At 34.6% G+C, this 13,942-nt stretch overlaps 1 protein-coding gene across 4 annotated transcripts in view; it reads right to left on the bottom strand.

Moving 5' to 3' along the window:
• The window catches only part of TASP1 (taspase 1), a 277,878-nt gene that overhangs the window by 219,821 nt on the left and 44,115 nt on the right, over nt 1–13,942 (bottom strand). For all 4 annotated transcript variants that reach the window (XM_020986166.2, XM_078149716.1, XM_020986172.2 and 1 more), the window contains one exon: nt 2,360–2,439. In XM_020986166.2, coding sequence (XP_020841825.1) covers nt 2,360–2,439 — 80 coding nt within the window. The remainder of the gene's footprint in view (nt 1–2,359; nt 2,440–13,942) is intronic.

Here is a 13,942-nt window from a genome sequence, read left to right as displayed (position 1 = left end):
ATGTGTGCATGGTAATTATACAAAGGAATAATCTGGCAAATAACAATAACAAGTAAGATATTTTATATATATGTGGTTCAGCAGTATGTATATTCTACCAATATAGATCCCAAATCATCCTAGTCTATAAGCCAATGTACTTGACTTTTAAAAAAATGGTAAAATTCTAGTATTTATCATTAAAGTAATGGTTAATGAATATCTAAAAATAAGAACAATGATTAAGACAATATGATTTCATCAAGTCTTATAGTAATATTATAATATTTATATAGCACTTTAAGATATTCAAAGTACTTCATATATGTTACCTCATTTGATCCTGACAACAACCCTGTGAGTAAAATGCTATTATCATCCCCATTTTATAGATGAATAAAAAGGCTGAGAGATGTTATATGATTAGTCTAGGATAAAACATAAGTGTGTGAGGTGAGGTTTGAACTCAAATATTTCTAACTCCCAGTCCAGTTGTCTATCCACTATATCATCTAGCTGTTTCAAAGGAATGTTTTATATTTTTATCTATTTAATATATATTTATAATATATTTAAACCACTGGTTTACTTAACTGTTTTCTTCTGTTATAAAGAGACGATTACTAAGAGTCAAGGGGAGAAGGATATCAGATAATGAATGTGGCATAAAGAAACAAATAGGCATTAATAAAGTCTAAAAGAAAAATAAGAGTTTGCTCTAATCTATAGCTAACTTAAATTTAAGCTAAATATTTCAAAAAGTGTCTCAAGCTATGATGATGGTAAAGAGAGAGCTAGGGGTTAGGCAATACTGCAGTTGGGTGAATTTGTAACTGGTTGAATGTCAAAACACATATGAATCCCTGGGGCACCCCATTAGACACCTTCTTCCCAGTGATACAGAAACATTAAAGACTGATTCGATGTTCTAGAAAGGAGTTGTCCAGTGGAGTTTCCAGGAGATGTGTGCTTGATAAATCTTGTGGTGTTTAACACTTCTCTAATGACTTGGATAAATGCATAATATAATCCTTACCAAATTTGTAGATGGCACAAAGCTAGAACGGATATTAAACATACTAAATGGCAAATTCAAGGTTTAAGATCTTCAAGATAGGCTTGATATTAGGCAAAATTGGAAAAAAATTTGTAGAGATAAATACAAAACCTTACACTTGATTTCACAAGTACAAGATATAAAGCAGTTCAGAAAATCTAGAGGCTTTAGAAAACTGAAATATCAATGAGTCAGCAGAATGAAATGGCAACCATAAAAGGCAATGCAAACTTGTAGTATGTTTAAAAAGTCAGTGTCCAGAAATTAAGGTAGTAATAATACCACTGTACTCTGCCCTCATCATAACCCATCTAGATAATTGTTCTGTTCTAGACACAACATTTGAAGAATATTGATAAGTATATGATGATGGGTTCTTATAAATGGGAATGCTCAACTAGTAGAAGACTTAGATGGAAGATGATTACTATATTCCTATACTATGATATGTGAAGGGCTATCATTTGAAAGGAAGATAAGGCTTGTTCTTCTAGGCACTATAAGGAAGAACACTGGATAGAAATATGAGTACAGGATGGAACAAATTTAGGGTCAGTGGAAGGAAAACCTTAGCAACTACCAGAGGTGTCCAACTGTAAAGAACTGTTTCAGGAGGGAGCAAGTTCATCCTTATCAGACGTCTGCAAGCAAAGAAAGGGAGGAGGATCACTAAGAAGGTATGTTACAGAAGGGATTTTTTTTTCAGGTACAAATTGAACTCAGGCCACCATAATTCCTTCTGACTCTGACCTCTGTGACCCACATTCATAAAGAGATTAATTTTCATATTAGTAAATGAAACAGTACATTTTCCCTTGGTTTATCCAACTGAAACTTTTAAATTCTCTCTACCCTGCAACATGGTACTACTTTTTCAAGAAGGAGGTTCCCATGTAAGTTAAGAATTAAGTGAGGCTTACTTACATAGAGATCATTTCCTCCTGCTTAAAAAACTAAACACTCATCTTCTAACAGCATTGACTCTTAATTTATAACAAAACCAGAAACAGACAACAGCCATGATCTTTGAGCACCTAAATGCTCTCATACTTATTTTTAAACTACTTGAAATAGACTTTAACCTAATTAAAAAAAATACTTAAGATATTCCTCCCAAGACTCTCAGAATTTCAAGGTGACTAAAATGAAATCAAAACACTTACTTAAAGGTATATTTTGAAATAAAAAAACTATAACATTTAGGGTTTTTTTATATACATCTTCTCTATTATTCTTTCAGTTGACAACATAAGCAAGCACTTTTCCAAGCATACACAGGCATACATACTCACATTCCTTAACTTCCTCAAAGGCTTTACTCACTTGTAGTCATAACACTTGGAGAACATGAGGGTATTCCATGATCCACTGCCCATCTATAGGCTCCTTCTCCAACTAAAAAGCTAAAAAGCCAAAAGAATACTTGATAAATTCAGTGTTAGCATTCTTAACAAAGGACAGTAGTAAAAACTTACATTGGGGAATCCTGAGAAAGCTAATACATTTAAAATATACCCAGGAAAATACAGATTTATTTTAAAATGGTATAAAATATGCCTAGGCATTTTTAATACTAATGACTTAAGCAGTGGATAGAGTACCAGCCCTGAAGTCAGGAGGACCTGAGTTCAAATCTGACCTCAGACCAAACACTTGACACATACTAGCTGGGTGACTCTGGGCAAGTCACTTAACCCCAATTGCCTTTAAAAAAAATACTAATGACTTAAGGATAGGGAAAGTCTGTTTTAAAAAAAAAGTTATCCTTTAGGAGTCTAGAATTAACTTAGTGTTTATGTAGATTATGGAAGAAACTATGCAACATATCTTGCAGGTTTTAAAAATTTAGAACCTAATGAAAATCTAGCAAAATGTTACTTGGTAGCCAGAATTACACATCAGATGACCATATTATTCATGGACTGAATGACAACAAATACCACACACACACACACACATACACACACACACCCCCCTCAAAATAAACTGTAGACTTCAACCTTTAAAATGTAGTAGAATTGGAACCATTATCACAGACTAATTACTCCAAATCACTCTTTTATCGATCCATAAAAAGTTCAGAACGGATGCTTTCAGTTAAGATGGCTGCCTAAACTGAGAAAGGTCACCCAGATTCCACAAAACTACTCTAGCAAAAACCTGGACTTCAGACCAGACAGAATAATTATTAGGAAATTCAATAAGAAACTATAGTTAGTACATTACTCCCTTTGATCCCAGAACTGTACACACACACACAAAAACAGATGGCAACATAAGGCCCATAGGAAAGAGAACCACCAGCAAAGCCAGAACCAGGACAACTAAACCAGTTTGCAGCTTCCAATTGCTTCAGAGAGACTTGCAATTCTCTATGCTTAGGGGCAACAAGAGCCAAAGAACCACAAGAAGGACCCAGTGAAGTGAAAAAGACTTAAGGTAGTCAGAAAATCCCAGGGAGGGGTCCTTGGAAGTTCCAGGAAGTAGCAATAACCCCAGCAGTTCAGGAATGATCACACTAGGAAAGCCCAAGCTAAGGGGCACCAAAGGTCCCTATGAGAAAACAGAGTAGATTCTGAAGGTTCTCTGAGTCCCAAAATTCCAGAGCAACTTAACATCTAGAGGTAATGATTATCCTAGATACAGAGAGTAAGATAAGGGACGACGAACCGCTTCGGCCTAAGGTCCATCAAGAAGACGCAATTTGGACCTGGCCACAAAGTTCCAGTCAAGGAATTAAAACTGATGACATGAATAAATAAATTTTTTAAAAACCTACAATAAAAAATATTGTAGGCCAGGAAAACCCCAAAAAGAAGAACAAGCAACTATAAGCAAAGGCTGAAAACAGATTTTTCTACTAGAAATACATGAATATCTAGAAAAAATGAAGAGACAAAAAATGATATGAGATCTAGAAAAAAGAACTGTTAGAATAAGTTGCTTAAAATGTAAAATGATAAACCTTACCCAAGTAACAGAATCCTTTAAAACTAGAATAAAAGAGACAAAAATGAATTATTCTATTTCCCAGGAATATCACTGCCAAAACTCCAAACTCCTAACTCAAAGAAAAATACTGTAAGTACCTAGAAAGAAGCAATTCAAGGAACCAAGGAACCCGTTAGGATCTTGCAAGACCTGGCAGCTTCTATTATAAACCAGAGGAGACCATGGAATACAATATTTCAAAAGGCAAAAGAGATAGGCTTATTACTAAGAATAACTTACCCTGCAACGCTCAGTTAAATCCTACAGGAGGAAAAATGAATCATTAATGGAATAGGACTTTAATACATTTTGAATGAAAAGATTTGCATTAACTAGGAATTTCAAAATACAAACATGAGTCAAGAAAAAGAAATTTATTTGAGCAATTAGAATGTTATTTATGGTCAAGTAGTGCACACAGTCTAAAAAGGTAAGAAGGAACAAAAATCCTTTCAAAAGGTAGTAAGGGAGTTAAATAAGAAAAACAGGGGACCTAGAGTGCACTGGTTCTGTCCTAAGGTTTTGAAGAGGAGAAAAAATACAGATGGTAAAAAAGAAATACACTACTATAGAAAGCAGGAAGAATAAGATGAAACTCGATATTTTTTTCCACATTTGGAGTGCATGAGAAGACTATAGTGGAGGAAGGAGAGGAAAGAACAGACATCAGATGAATCCCATTGTTATCTAAAATGGACACAGGAGTAATGAACACATGCAAATTCTCAGTTTGGTGTAGAAATACCTTAATAACCAGAGAAATAAGCAAGGATAATGGAGGGTAAGGTTAAAATGGTAGGTAATCCCGGTTTGGGGGTGGGGGGAGGGATAGGGGTGGAAAAGGCATGAGCAAAAAAAGCTGATCCTGAAAAAGAGATCAAAAAGGGGAGAAAAAACAAGGAACAAAAATCTAAGGGAATACCCATCAATTAAAAAAGGGCTGAGATGAATGCAATGAAATACTATTGCACTATAAGAAATGATAACAGACTATCTCAGAGAATCCTAGGTAATAGGGACTGATATAGGATAAACTGAACAGAATCAAAAGACTATTTTATACATGGAATGACAATACAGTAAATAAAGATGACACTGAAAGACTTAAAAATTCTGATCAATGCAATGGACAAGCATAACTTGAAAGGATTTATGATGAAGCAAGTTATCCACCTCTTAGCAGAGGTGATGACCTCAAAATGCACACAGAGATATATAGTTTCAGATATGGCCACTGTGTGGGTTGATTTTGCTTGAATATGCTTACTTGTTTTTTTTTCTCTCAATTTTTTGGGAGGCTGGGAAGGTGAAGGTGGGGAGGGGAGTAATTATCAGCGCTGAAGTGAAGAGGGACTACAAATGACTTTCAGACATCTTGAAATAAGTGTCTTGTAAACATTTTAAACTTAACATGTCCAAAACTGAACTCATCATCTTTTCTCCTCAACCCTCCCACAAACTCCCAAACTTTCTTATTAATGTTGAGGGCACCACTATCCTCCCATTTCCCCAAGCTCTCAATGTAAATGTCATCCTCAGTTCCTTACTATCTCATACTCTCTTATCCAACCTACTACCAAGGTCTATCAATTTTACTTTTATGCTATCTCTCAAATATGCCCCCTTCTTTCCTCTGATACTGCTACTACCATCTCCTCACACCAAGACATTCTACAGAAAGTCTTTCTCTCACACATACAAAAATATTTATAGCAGAAAATTGGAAAACTGAGGAAAAGATGAGGGAAGCCTAAATTGTTGGAAGACATAAAGATAGCAAGTAGCAGATCCAAGACAAGAAGCTAAGGTTCATGATCCAAGCATTTTGGAGAGCAATTTGGACTCAGCAATAGCACTTCTAGGGCTATATCCCAAAGAGATCATAAAAATGGGAAAAGGACCCACATATACAAAAATATTTATAGCAGCTCTTTCTGTGGTGGCAAAGAATTAGAAATTGAGAGGATGCCCATCAATTGGGAATGGCTGAACAAGTTCTGTTATATAAGTGCAACAGAATACTATTGTACTATAAGAAATGATGAGCAGGCAGACTTCAGAAAAACCTGGAAAGACTTGTATGGACTGATGATAAGTGAAGTGAACAGAACCAAGAGAACGTCGTACACAATAACAGCCACATTGTGCGATGACTAATATTGATGGACTTAACCCTTCCCAGCAATACAAGGATCTAAGACATCTCCAAAGGCCTCATGATGGAAAATGCTATCTACATCCAAAGAAAGAACTATGGAGTTTGAATGAAGATCGAAGCATACTATTTGCTATTTTTTTTCTTCTGTTGTATTTCCTCTTTCTGGTGCTTCTTCCTATTGGTTCTAATTCTTACAAGATCACTAATATGAAAATGTTTAATAAGAATGTACATGTATAGTCTTTATCAGACTGCATTGGGAAAAGAAATGAGAATGATACAAAAAAAATATGAAAAGAGAATTAACAGTTTGGTAAAAGAGGCACAAAAAACAGTGAAGGAAATCATACCTTAAAAAAACAGAATTGGTCTAAGAGTAAAAAAGGTACAAAAATTCACTGAAGGGAACTTCTTAAAAAGTAGAAATGGCCAAATTAGAAAAGGAAGTACAAATAAAAATTAGAATTGGACAAGTGAAAGCTAATGAATTCATGAGACATAAAGACACAATAAAACAAAGTCAAAAGAATGAAAAAAAAAGAAGAAAATGTGAAATATTTCATTGGAAAAACAACTGACCTGGAAAACAGATTGTGGAGAGATAATTTAAGAATTATTAGATCAATGAAATGGAATAGACCTATAATTTACAGTAGCATATAAACATAATAATCTTCTATTTGATAAGTGTAAAGACTTAAGATTTTGGGATAAGAATTCAATATTTGGTAAAAAAAAACACTGGGAAAACTGGAAAGGAGTATGGGAAAAACTGGTCATAGATCAACATCTTATACTATTTGCCAAGATAAGATCAAAATAGAAACTTGACCTCAATATAAAGAGAGATTTTACAAGAAAATTAGAAAAATATGGAACATATTACCTATCAGACTTATGGATAGATGAACAATTTATAAATAAACAAGAGACAGAGAGCAAAGTTAGGTGTAAAATGGTGATTTCAATTACATTAAATTAAAAAAAAATTTGTACAAGTAAAACAAATGTAGCCAAGATCAGAAGCAAAGCAGAAAACTGGGGGTGGGCGGGGTTTGGGGGAGATTTCTATAAAAAGTTTATCAGATAAAGGTCTGATACCTAAAATACATAGAGAACTATATATATTCTATAAGAATATGAGTCATGCCTCAATTGATAAAATGATCAAAGGATATGAACAGGCAGTTTTTTCAATGAAGAAATCAAAACAATTTATGGTGATATGAAAAAAGCTCTAAATCATTATTGATTGGAGAAATGCAAATTAAAACAACCTTGAAATATCATTTTACACCCCCAGATTGGCTAAAATGATAAGAAAAAGTGACAAAAGTTGGAAGGGATGTGGAAAAATTGACACACTAATTTATTGTTGTTGGAATTGTGAACTCCAACCATTTTGGAGAGCAATCTATAATTAAACTATCTATGCCCTTTGACCCAGCAATACCACTACTTGGTCTATTTCCAAAGTTATTTAGAGAAAAAAGAAAAGAACCTATATGTTCAAAAACGTTTCTAGCAGCTTTCTCTGCAGTAGAGAAGAACTGGAAATTGCAAGGATATCTATCAATTGGGTAATGGCTGAACAAGTTGTGACATGATTATGATGAAATACTACTGTGCTATAAGAAATGATAAGCTCAACGATTTTAGAAAAACATGGAAAAACTTGAATAAAATAATGAAGAGAGAAATGAGCACAACCAAGAGAACACTGTATATAGTAAAAGCAATATTGTTTTAGGAACAACTTTGGCAAATAAGTTATTTTGACTATTATAAACACCCACATTAACTATAGAGACTATGAAGAAAGACACTATCTGCATTCAGAGGAAGAACTGATAAATGGAAATATGCATGGAATAATTTTACATATATACATCTATTTATGTCTAATGGTAGCCATCTCTAGGATGGGGGTGGAGAAAAGAAAGAAAAAAAATTTACATGATAATTTTGTGAAATATTTGAAAGGAATAGCAAGTTGTGCATAGTATATTTGCAGCTTCATGTGAAATCATCTTTTTTATTGTACTACATTATAGAAATGCTTGTTTAATTCCATAAAAATCCAAAAGTTTTTAAAAAGAATGCTAGACTAACTAAAAGCCATGATCAAAAAAAATGTCCTAGATATCATATTTTAAGAAAGTATTACAGAAAACTACCTTGATATCTTAGATTCAAGGGGTAAAAAAGAAATTGAAAGAATCCAATAATGAAATCCTGAAAGAACTCCCAAATGAAAATTCCCAGGAATATTACAGCCAAATTCCACAGCTCCCAGGTCAAGGGGAAAATATTAGAAGCAACCAGAAAGAAGCAAATCAAACATTATGGAGCCATGGGCAGGATGACACAAGATTTAGCAGCTTCCACATTAAAGGATCAGAGGGCTTGGAATGATATTATCAAAAGCAAAGGAACTAGGAAGACAAACAAAAATAACCTACCCTAACCTGAGTATAATCCTTCAGGGGAAAAAATTGACATGTTGTGAAATAAAGGACTTACAAGCATTGCTGATGAAAAGATCAGACCTAAATAAAAAATGTGACATTCAAACATAAGACTCAAGAGAATCATAAAAAAAAGGTAAACATAAATGAGAAATCATAGGGACTCAATAAAGTTAAACTGTTTACATTCCTATATGGGAAGATAATGTATGTAACTCCTAGGAACTTTATCATTATTAGGGCAGTTAGAAGGCATCTGCATAGACACAGGGTAAGAGTGTGAGTCAATTATGTTGGGATGAGTTCGAAAAAAAAATGAAGGGGTAAGAAAGAGGGATGCACTGGAAGAACATGGAGGAAGAGGCAGAATGGGGAAATTTCTCTTACAAAAAAGAGGTATGCAAGGAAGAGCTTTAATAATGGAGGGGGAAATGGTGGGAGGGCAATGCTTGAACCTCATTCTCATTGAAATCGGTTCAAAGAGGGAAACACACAAACACACACACACACACACACACACACACACACATACACAGTTGGGTATAGAAATCCATCTTACCTAATAGGAAAATGGGAGGGGAAGGGGAAAAGAGGAAAAGGAGAAGGATATAATAAAATGCAGGGTAGATTATGGGGCAGTGGTCAGGAGCAAAACTTACTTTTGAGGAGGGTTAGGATAAAAGAGAAACGGTCATTTCTCATATTAATAACCAATTATTGAAATAGGACCAAACAATGAATGACAATTTTAAAGTATGTTGCAGATGCCATGGAACGCAGCTTTATTTTTAATAGTCCATTTTAACATGAAATGATATTACACTTACTGTTCCTCAGTTTTCAAATGTTTTATATTTTTTACTACATTTTCTCATAAAACATCTGAACAGAACTCACTCAGACATTCAAGGCTCTATACAAAATAAGGGTCTATTATGTAACAATCCACTTCACAAAGTCCTACTCTCACGCCCCTGAAGGGCTATGATAATTCTAGCTCCTGCAGTTTCTACCACAGTAGAAAGACTTTAAGGATAGTTACAGGAAAAGACCAACTAGCCTTGCTAAGTATGGAGAGATACAACTCCAATAGATGGCCTTTTAGTCATGAACTCCTTAATAACAATCCATTAAAAAAAAAACAATAGAATGGTGTGGTTGTTGGGGAGCAGGGCAAAAGGTGCTAAGAGTCACATGAGTTTTTGATCATCTACAAACATTAACAATTATTAATAGTCTAAGAGTGAGATCTTTGTGCAGTGGCCAACAAGTGGAAAAATGATCAACCTTTAACATCTCCCTGTAAATGAAATTAGAAGAGAGAAGGAAGTTACAGTTAAATGGAATGGCTCACAAATCCCCCCTGGGAAAGAATATTAAGGAGTTGTTGCAGTTCGTTTTATCATGAATACAAAGACAAATAGAAACTTCATTGCATCAGACATTTGGTCACCTCTTACTGCAGTGCTCATAAATATTTGTAAAATGAGTACCATGAAAATAATTGCAGCTTATAAACAACCATCTGTTGAGGATGAAGAGGTAGAAAAATTAGATCAGCACACACTCTGATAACTGGTAACTTCATTGCAAAGGTGGGACTAGTTGAGAATGGAGAGAAAAATGATGGAAAAGCACAGATAGGAAGAAGGGGCCAAAGACTCATAAGTCATAGAAACCTCAGTCTTACATGTAATAAGTGCTTTCTTCAAGAAAAGAATCAGTAGGCACTGGATAAAATGATCAAAGAGTGACATATCACACACACACACACACACACACACACACACACACACACACACGCACTGAAACTGATGATATTTTAACTAATAAGAAATTACTCATTATTGATGTGGTAGTCATTTCTGAATTAGCTATGTAAAGTCAGACCACCAACTTATTAGAGCAAAGATCAAAATTTCAGTAAAAAATCTAGGAAAAAAAAGAAAATAATATGGTCTATAATGAACAATGAACACAATGTCATCCTGACTTATTTACACAAATTATCCATGGAAGGACATAGAATACAATAAGTTCATCTAATGTCAATCAATTACCAAAAGGAGACCAAAAGAACCTAAAATGCACCTTAGTCAGTAAAGCCTTGATACATAAATATGATAAGAACAAATCCATTTAGAATATAAGGTAATTTGTAAAATCTTATAGAGAATAATAATGGAAAATCAGAACCACTATCTTCTCAGTTAAAAAAAATCTTGGTAAGAATCCAAACTAAGAGTAAAGCTCTTGTATGCATTAGGGATGAAAACTGGAAGAAGACAAACAGAATAAAAATGGGAAAGACTTACAAAGATTTTTACAACAAACTCTTTTCATGATCAAGGACAGCACAGGAAGTAGAGATGGCACCAAAAAGAAGAAAGACAGGTAGAACAGCTGTATTACACCAAGTCTATACTGAGGAGATCCATGGTGGAGGCAACATAAAAGTAACAATGTTGAAGGATTGATTTGCAAGGTTTTTAAAAGTGGACAGGATAACAAAAGCATGGGGGGGCGGGGAGGGAATCCAAGAACTTATCAACATCAAAAAAAGGCCAAAAATTATCACTAATTGCTGACTCGTAGGCCCACTATTTTATGTCTATAAAATTGTTATAAGAATCATCAATGTAAACAACAAATGCATCCTTGAAGGTCATTCACAGGGAATAGAGACCATACCTTTTACATCACTCAACTGATTCAAAGATGTAGAGAATGTAAGATCCCATTTTGTCTATTTATTTGTTGCTAATAAAAATTTTTTTTATTTGGTAGAACAAAGCACTTTCTGTAAGGCTTTCTTCACACAAAGTTATCTCCCACTCATCATCAAATTTTTTCAAGATTCCCTGAAAAAAACAAAGATGATCTTATTGGTCATTTCTCTGATCATAAATATCAGATTTATGATCACGATGGGTTTTTACTACTGTTTTAGAGGAAATCAAATACAGCATTGAAGTTGAACAAAGATTCCCTATCAATGGTAAAGTCCTCTACATAACTTCAGTTTGTGAATGATATACACTGGTTAAGGAGGCAATTAGGTGGCTCAGTGGATAGAGTACTAGGCTTGGAGTCAGGAAGAACTGAGTTCAAATCTGGCTTCAGACACTTACTAGCTGTGCCACCCTGAGCAAGTCACTTAACCTCTGTTTGCTTTTATCCACTGGAAAATAAAATAGCAAACCACTCCAGTATCCTTGCCAAGAAAACCCCATGGACGGTATGGTCCATGAGGTCACAAAGAGTCAGACACAATTGAATAACAACAGCAACAACAAATGCTGGTTGAAATAAACCTTTTGGAGGATATCCATCAGCACTAAAAAGACCATCAGCTGCCCAGAGTCAGCTAGGCGGTTCCAGGGTGGTGCAGTCGTGTGCTGGGACCAGCTGGAATCAGGAAGACTTACATTCAATTCAAACACTTAGTAGCTAAGCAAGTCACTTAATCTATTTGTGCTTCAGTTTCCTTAACTATAAAATGGGAATAATAACAACACATACCTCACAGATATTAAATATTTGTAAAGTACTTAGCACAGTGCCTGACAAAAGAGTACTTAGAAATTCCTTAATTACTTCCTTCTCTCCCTTCTTACCTTTCTTCCTTCCATTTTTCCTTCCCTCATTTCCTTCCTTCCCCTCTTCCTTCCTTACCTCCTTTGTTTTCTTCCTTCCCTATCTCCTTTCCCTCCTTCCTTCATTCTGAGAAAACAAACGGATGAAAAATGTCTACTTCCAATCTAAGATATGCAGTTAGATGGATATTCTATAAAGCTTGTCCATCAGTATGTGTGTGAATATTGGGGTGTGTGTGTGTGTGTGTGTGTGTGTGTGTGTGTATCTTGGATAGATAGTACTCATGGACAATGAACTGGGCACAAAATAAAGTGAGAAGAGGAAAGTGACCTGGACTATCTTCTGAAAATTATAAAGCTACTTTAATGGTTTTTCCTAGAAACAAAAGGTCATCTTTTTAAATAGCACTACTCTACTGATAAGGTGAAATCATAGAACATGAAAGTTTTCAAAAAATTAAAAACGAGTATCACTGAGAAGGGAAAAAGAGGGGAGCATGGTAAGTATGAGCAGACTGCAACAACCAACAACAAAGCAATCAATTTACAAGCATTTATTAAGCACCTATTACATGCCAGGCACAGTGCTAGGCCCTGAACATTCACTGTACTTCAGGCACGTAGGTCAGCCTACAGCAGATAGATATGGAAACAGGAGTGTCATGAGTGAGGAAGAGTAAAAACAACAGTTTGAATGGACTGCAGAGTATGTAAAGGGAAATTATATACACTTAGGCAGCAAATGTATATGGAACCTGGTAGCAAAGGGCTTTAAATGACAGGTATAGGAGAGGGAACTTTAAAAATTTATAATGGTTTATAACAGGTTTCCTGTCACTACTCACCAATTTGCTAGCATATGTCACATCTTACTGTTGGCTATAGCAGCCTCAGAGAGGTAGAAAGGAAAGAATACTAGGAAGAGAAATTAAGAGACATGGGCTCAAGTCTGCTGTCCCACTAACTAAAACTGTGACCTTCAGCAACTCAATTAACCTCTCTAAGCCTCATTAAAAAATTTAAAATATCTACCTCAAGGTTATAACAACTAAATGATGTTTATGACTTGTTAAACTATATAAAATATTACGTAAATGTTATTTTTCTTCTTACAAAATCTGTTGCTAATAATTTGTATAATGTGCTTCTTATATTCTGTATGCTTAGAAACCGGATAACCAAATTGTTAATGCTCTATGTGAAATTCAATTTTAAAAATTAAAATACTGAATATTCAATTTAATTTAAATGCCAAAAATGTAGTAAATAGTAAATAAGTAGATTGTGAATGATACCCTGAGGAGATCTTTTTGAGTAAAGTACATAAACTTTTTATGATAACTATTTTATTAGCAGCTCATTGCCTGGTTTTTGGTAGTTTCAGATAGCTAAGGTTTCTGAGATAGCTGAGGTCCAAATAAGTGAAGTATGAATGTCCAGTATTTATCAAATATAGCCACATCTTTAAATTTTTAAGCTTCCTGCACCTTTGCCCTACCATATGGAAGTAAATTTTTTTCCATTTAAATAAAAAAGTACATCTTTTCCCTTTCTATCTTAAAACCTAATAGGCACGTGTCTAGTTAATATTAAAAGCACTGTATTCACAACAGCAAACAGAGGTGAAAGGGGATCAACAGCCATTTTAAAATATACCCACTGAAGCAAAAGCAAATGCAAGAGCAATTTATTT

This window comes from Phascolarctos cinereus, unplaced genomic scaffold (genome assembly GCF_003287225.1).
Source record: "Phascolarctos cinereus isolate Bilbo 61053 unplaced genomic scaffold, phaCin_HiC Scaffold_2;HRSCAF=192, whole genome shotgun sequence".
NCBI lineage: Eukaryota > Metazoa > Chordata > Mammalia > Diprotodontia > Phascolarctidae > Phascolarctos > Phascolarctos cinereus.
This window is presented reverse-complemented; position numbering and strand designations above follow the sequence as displayed.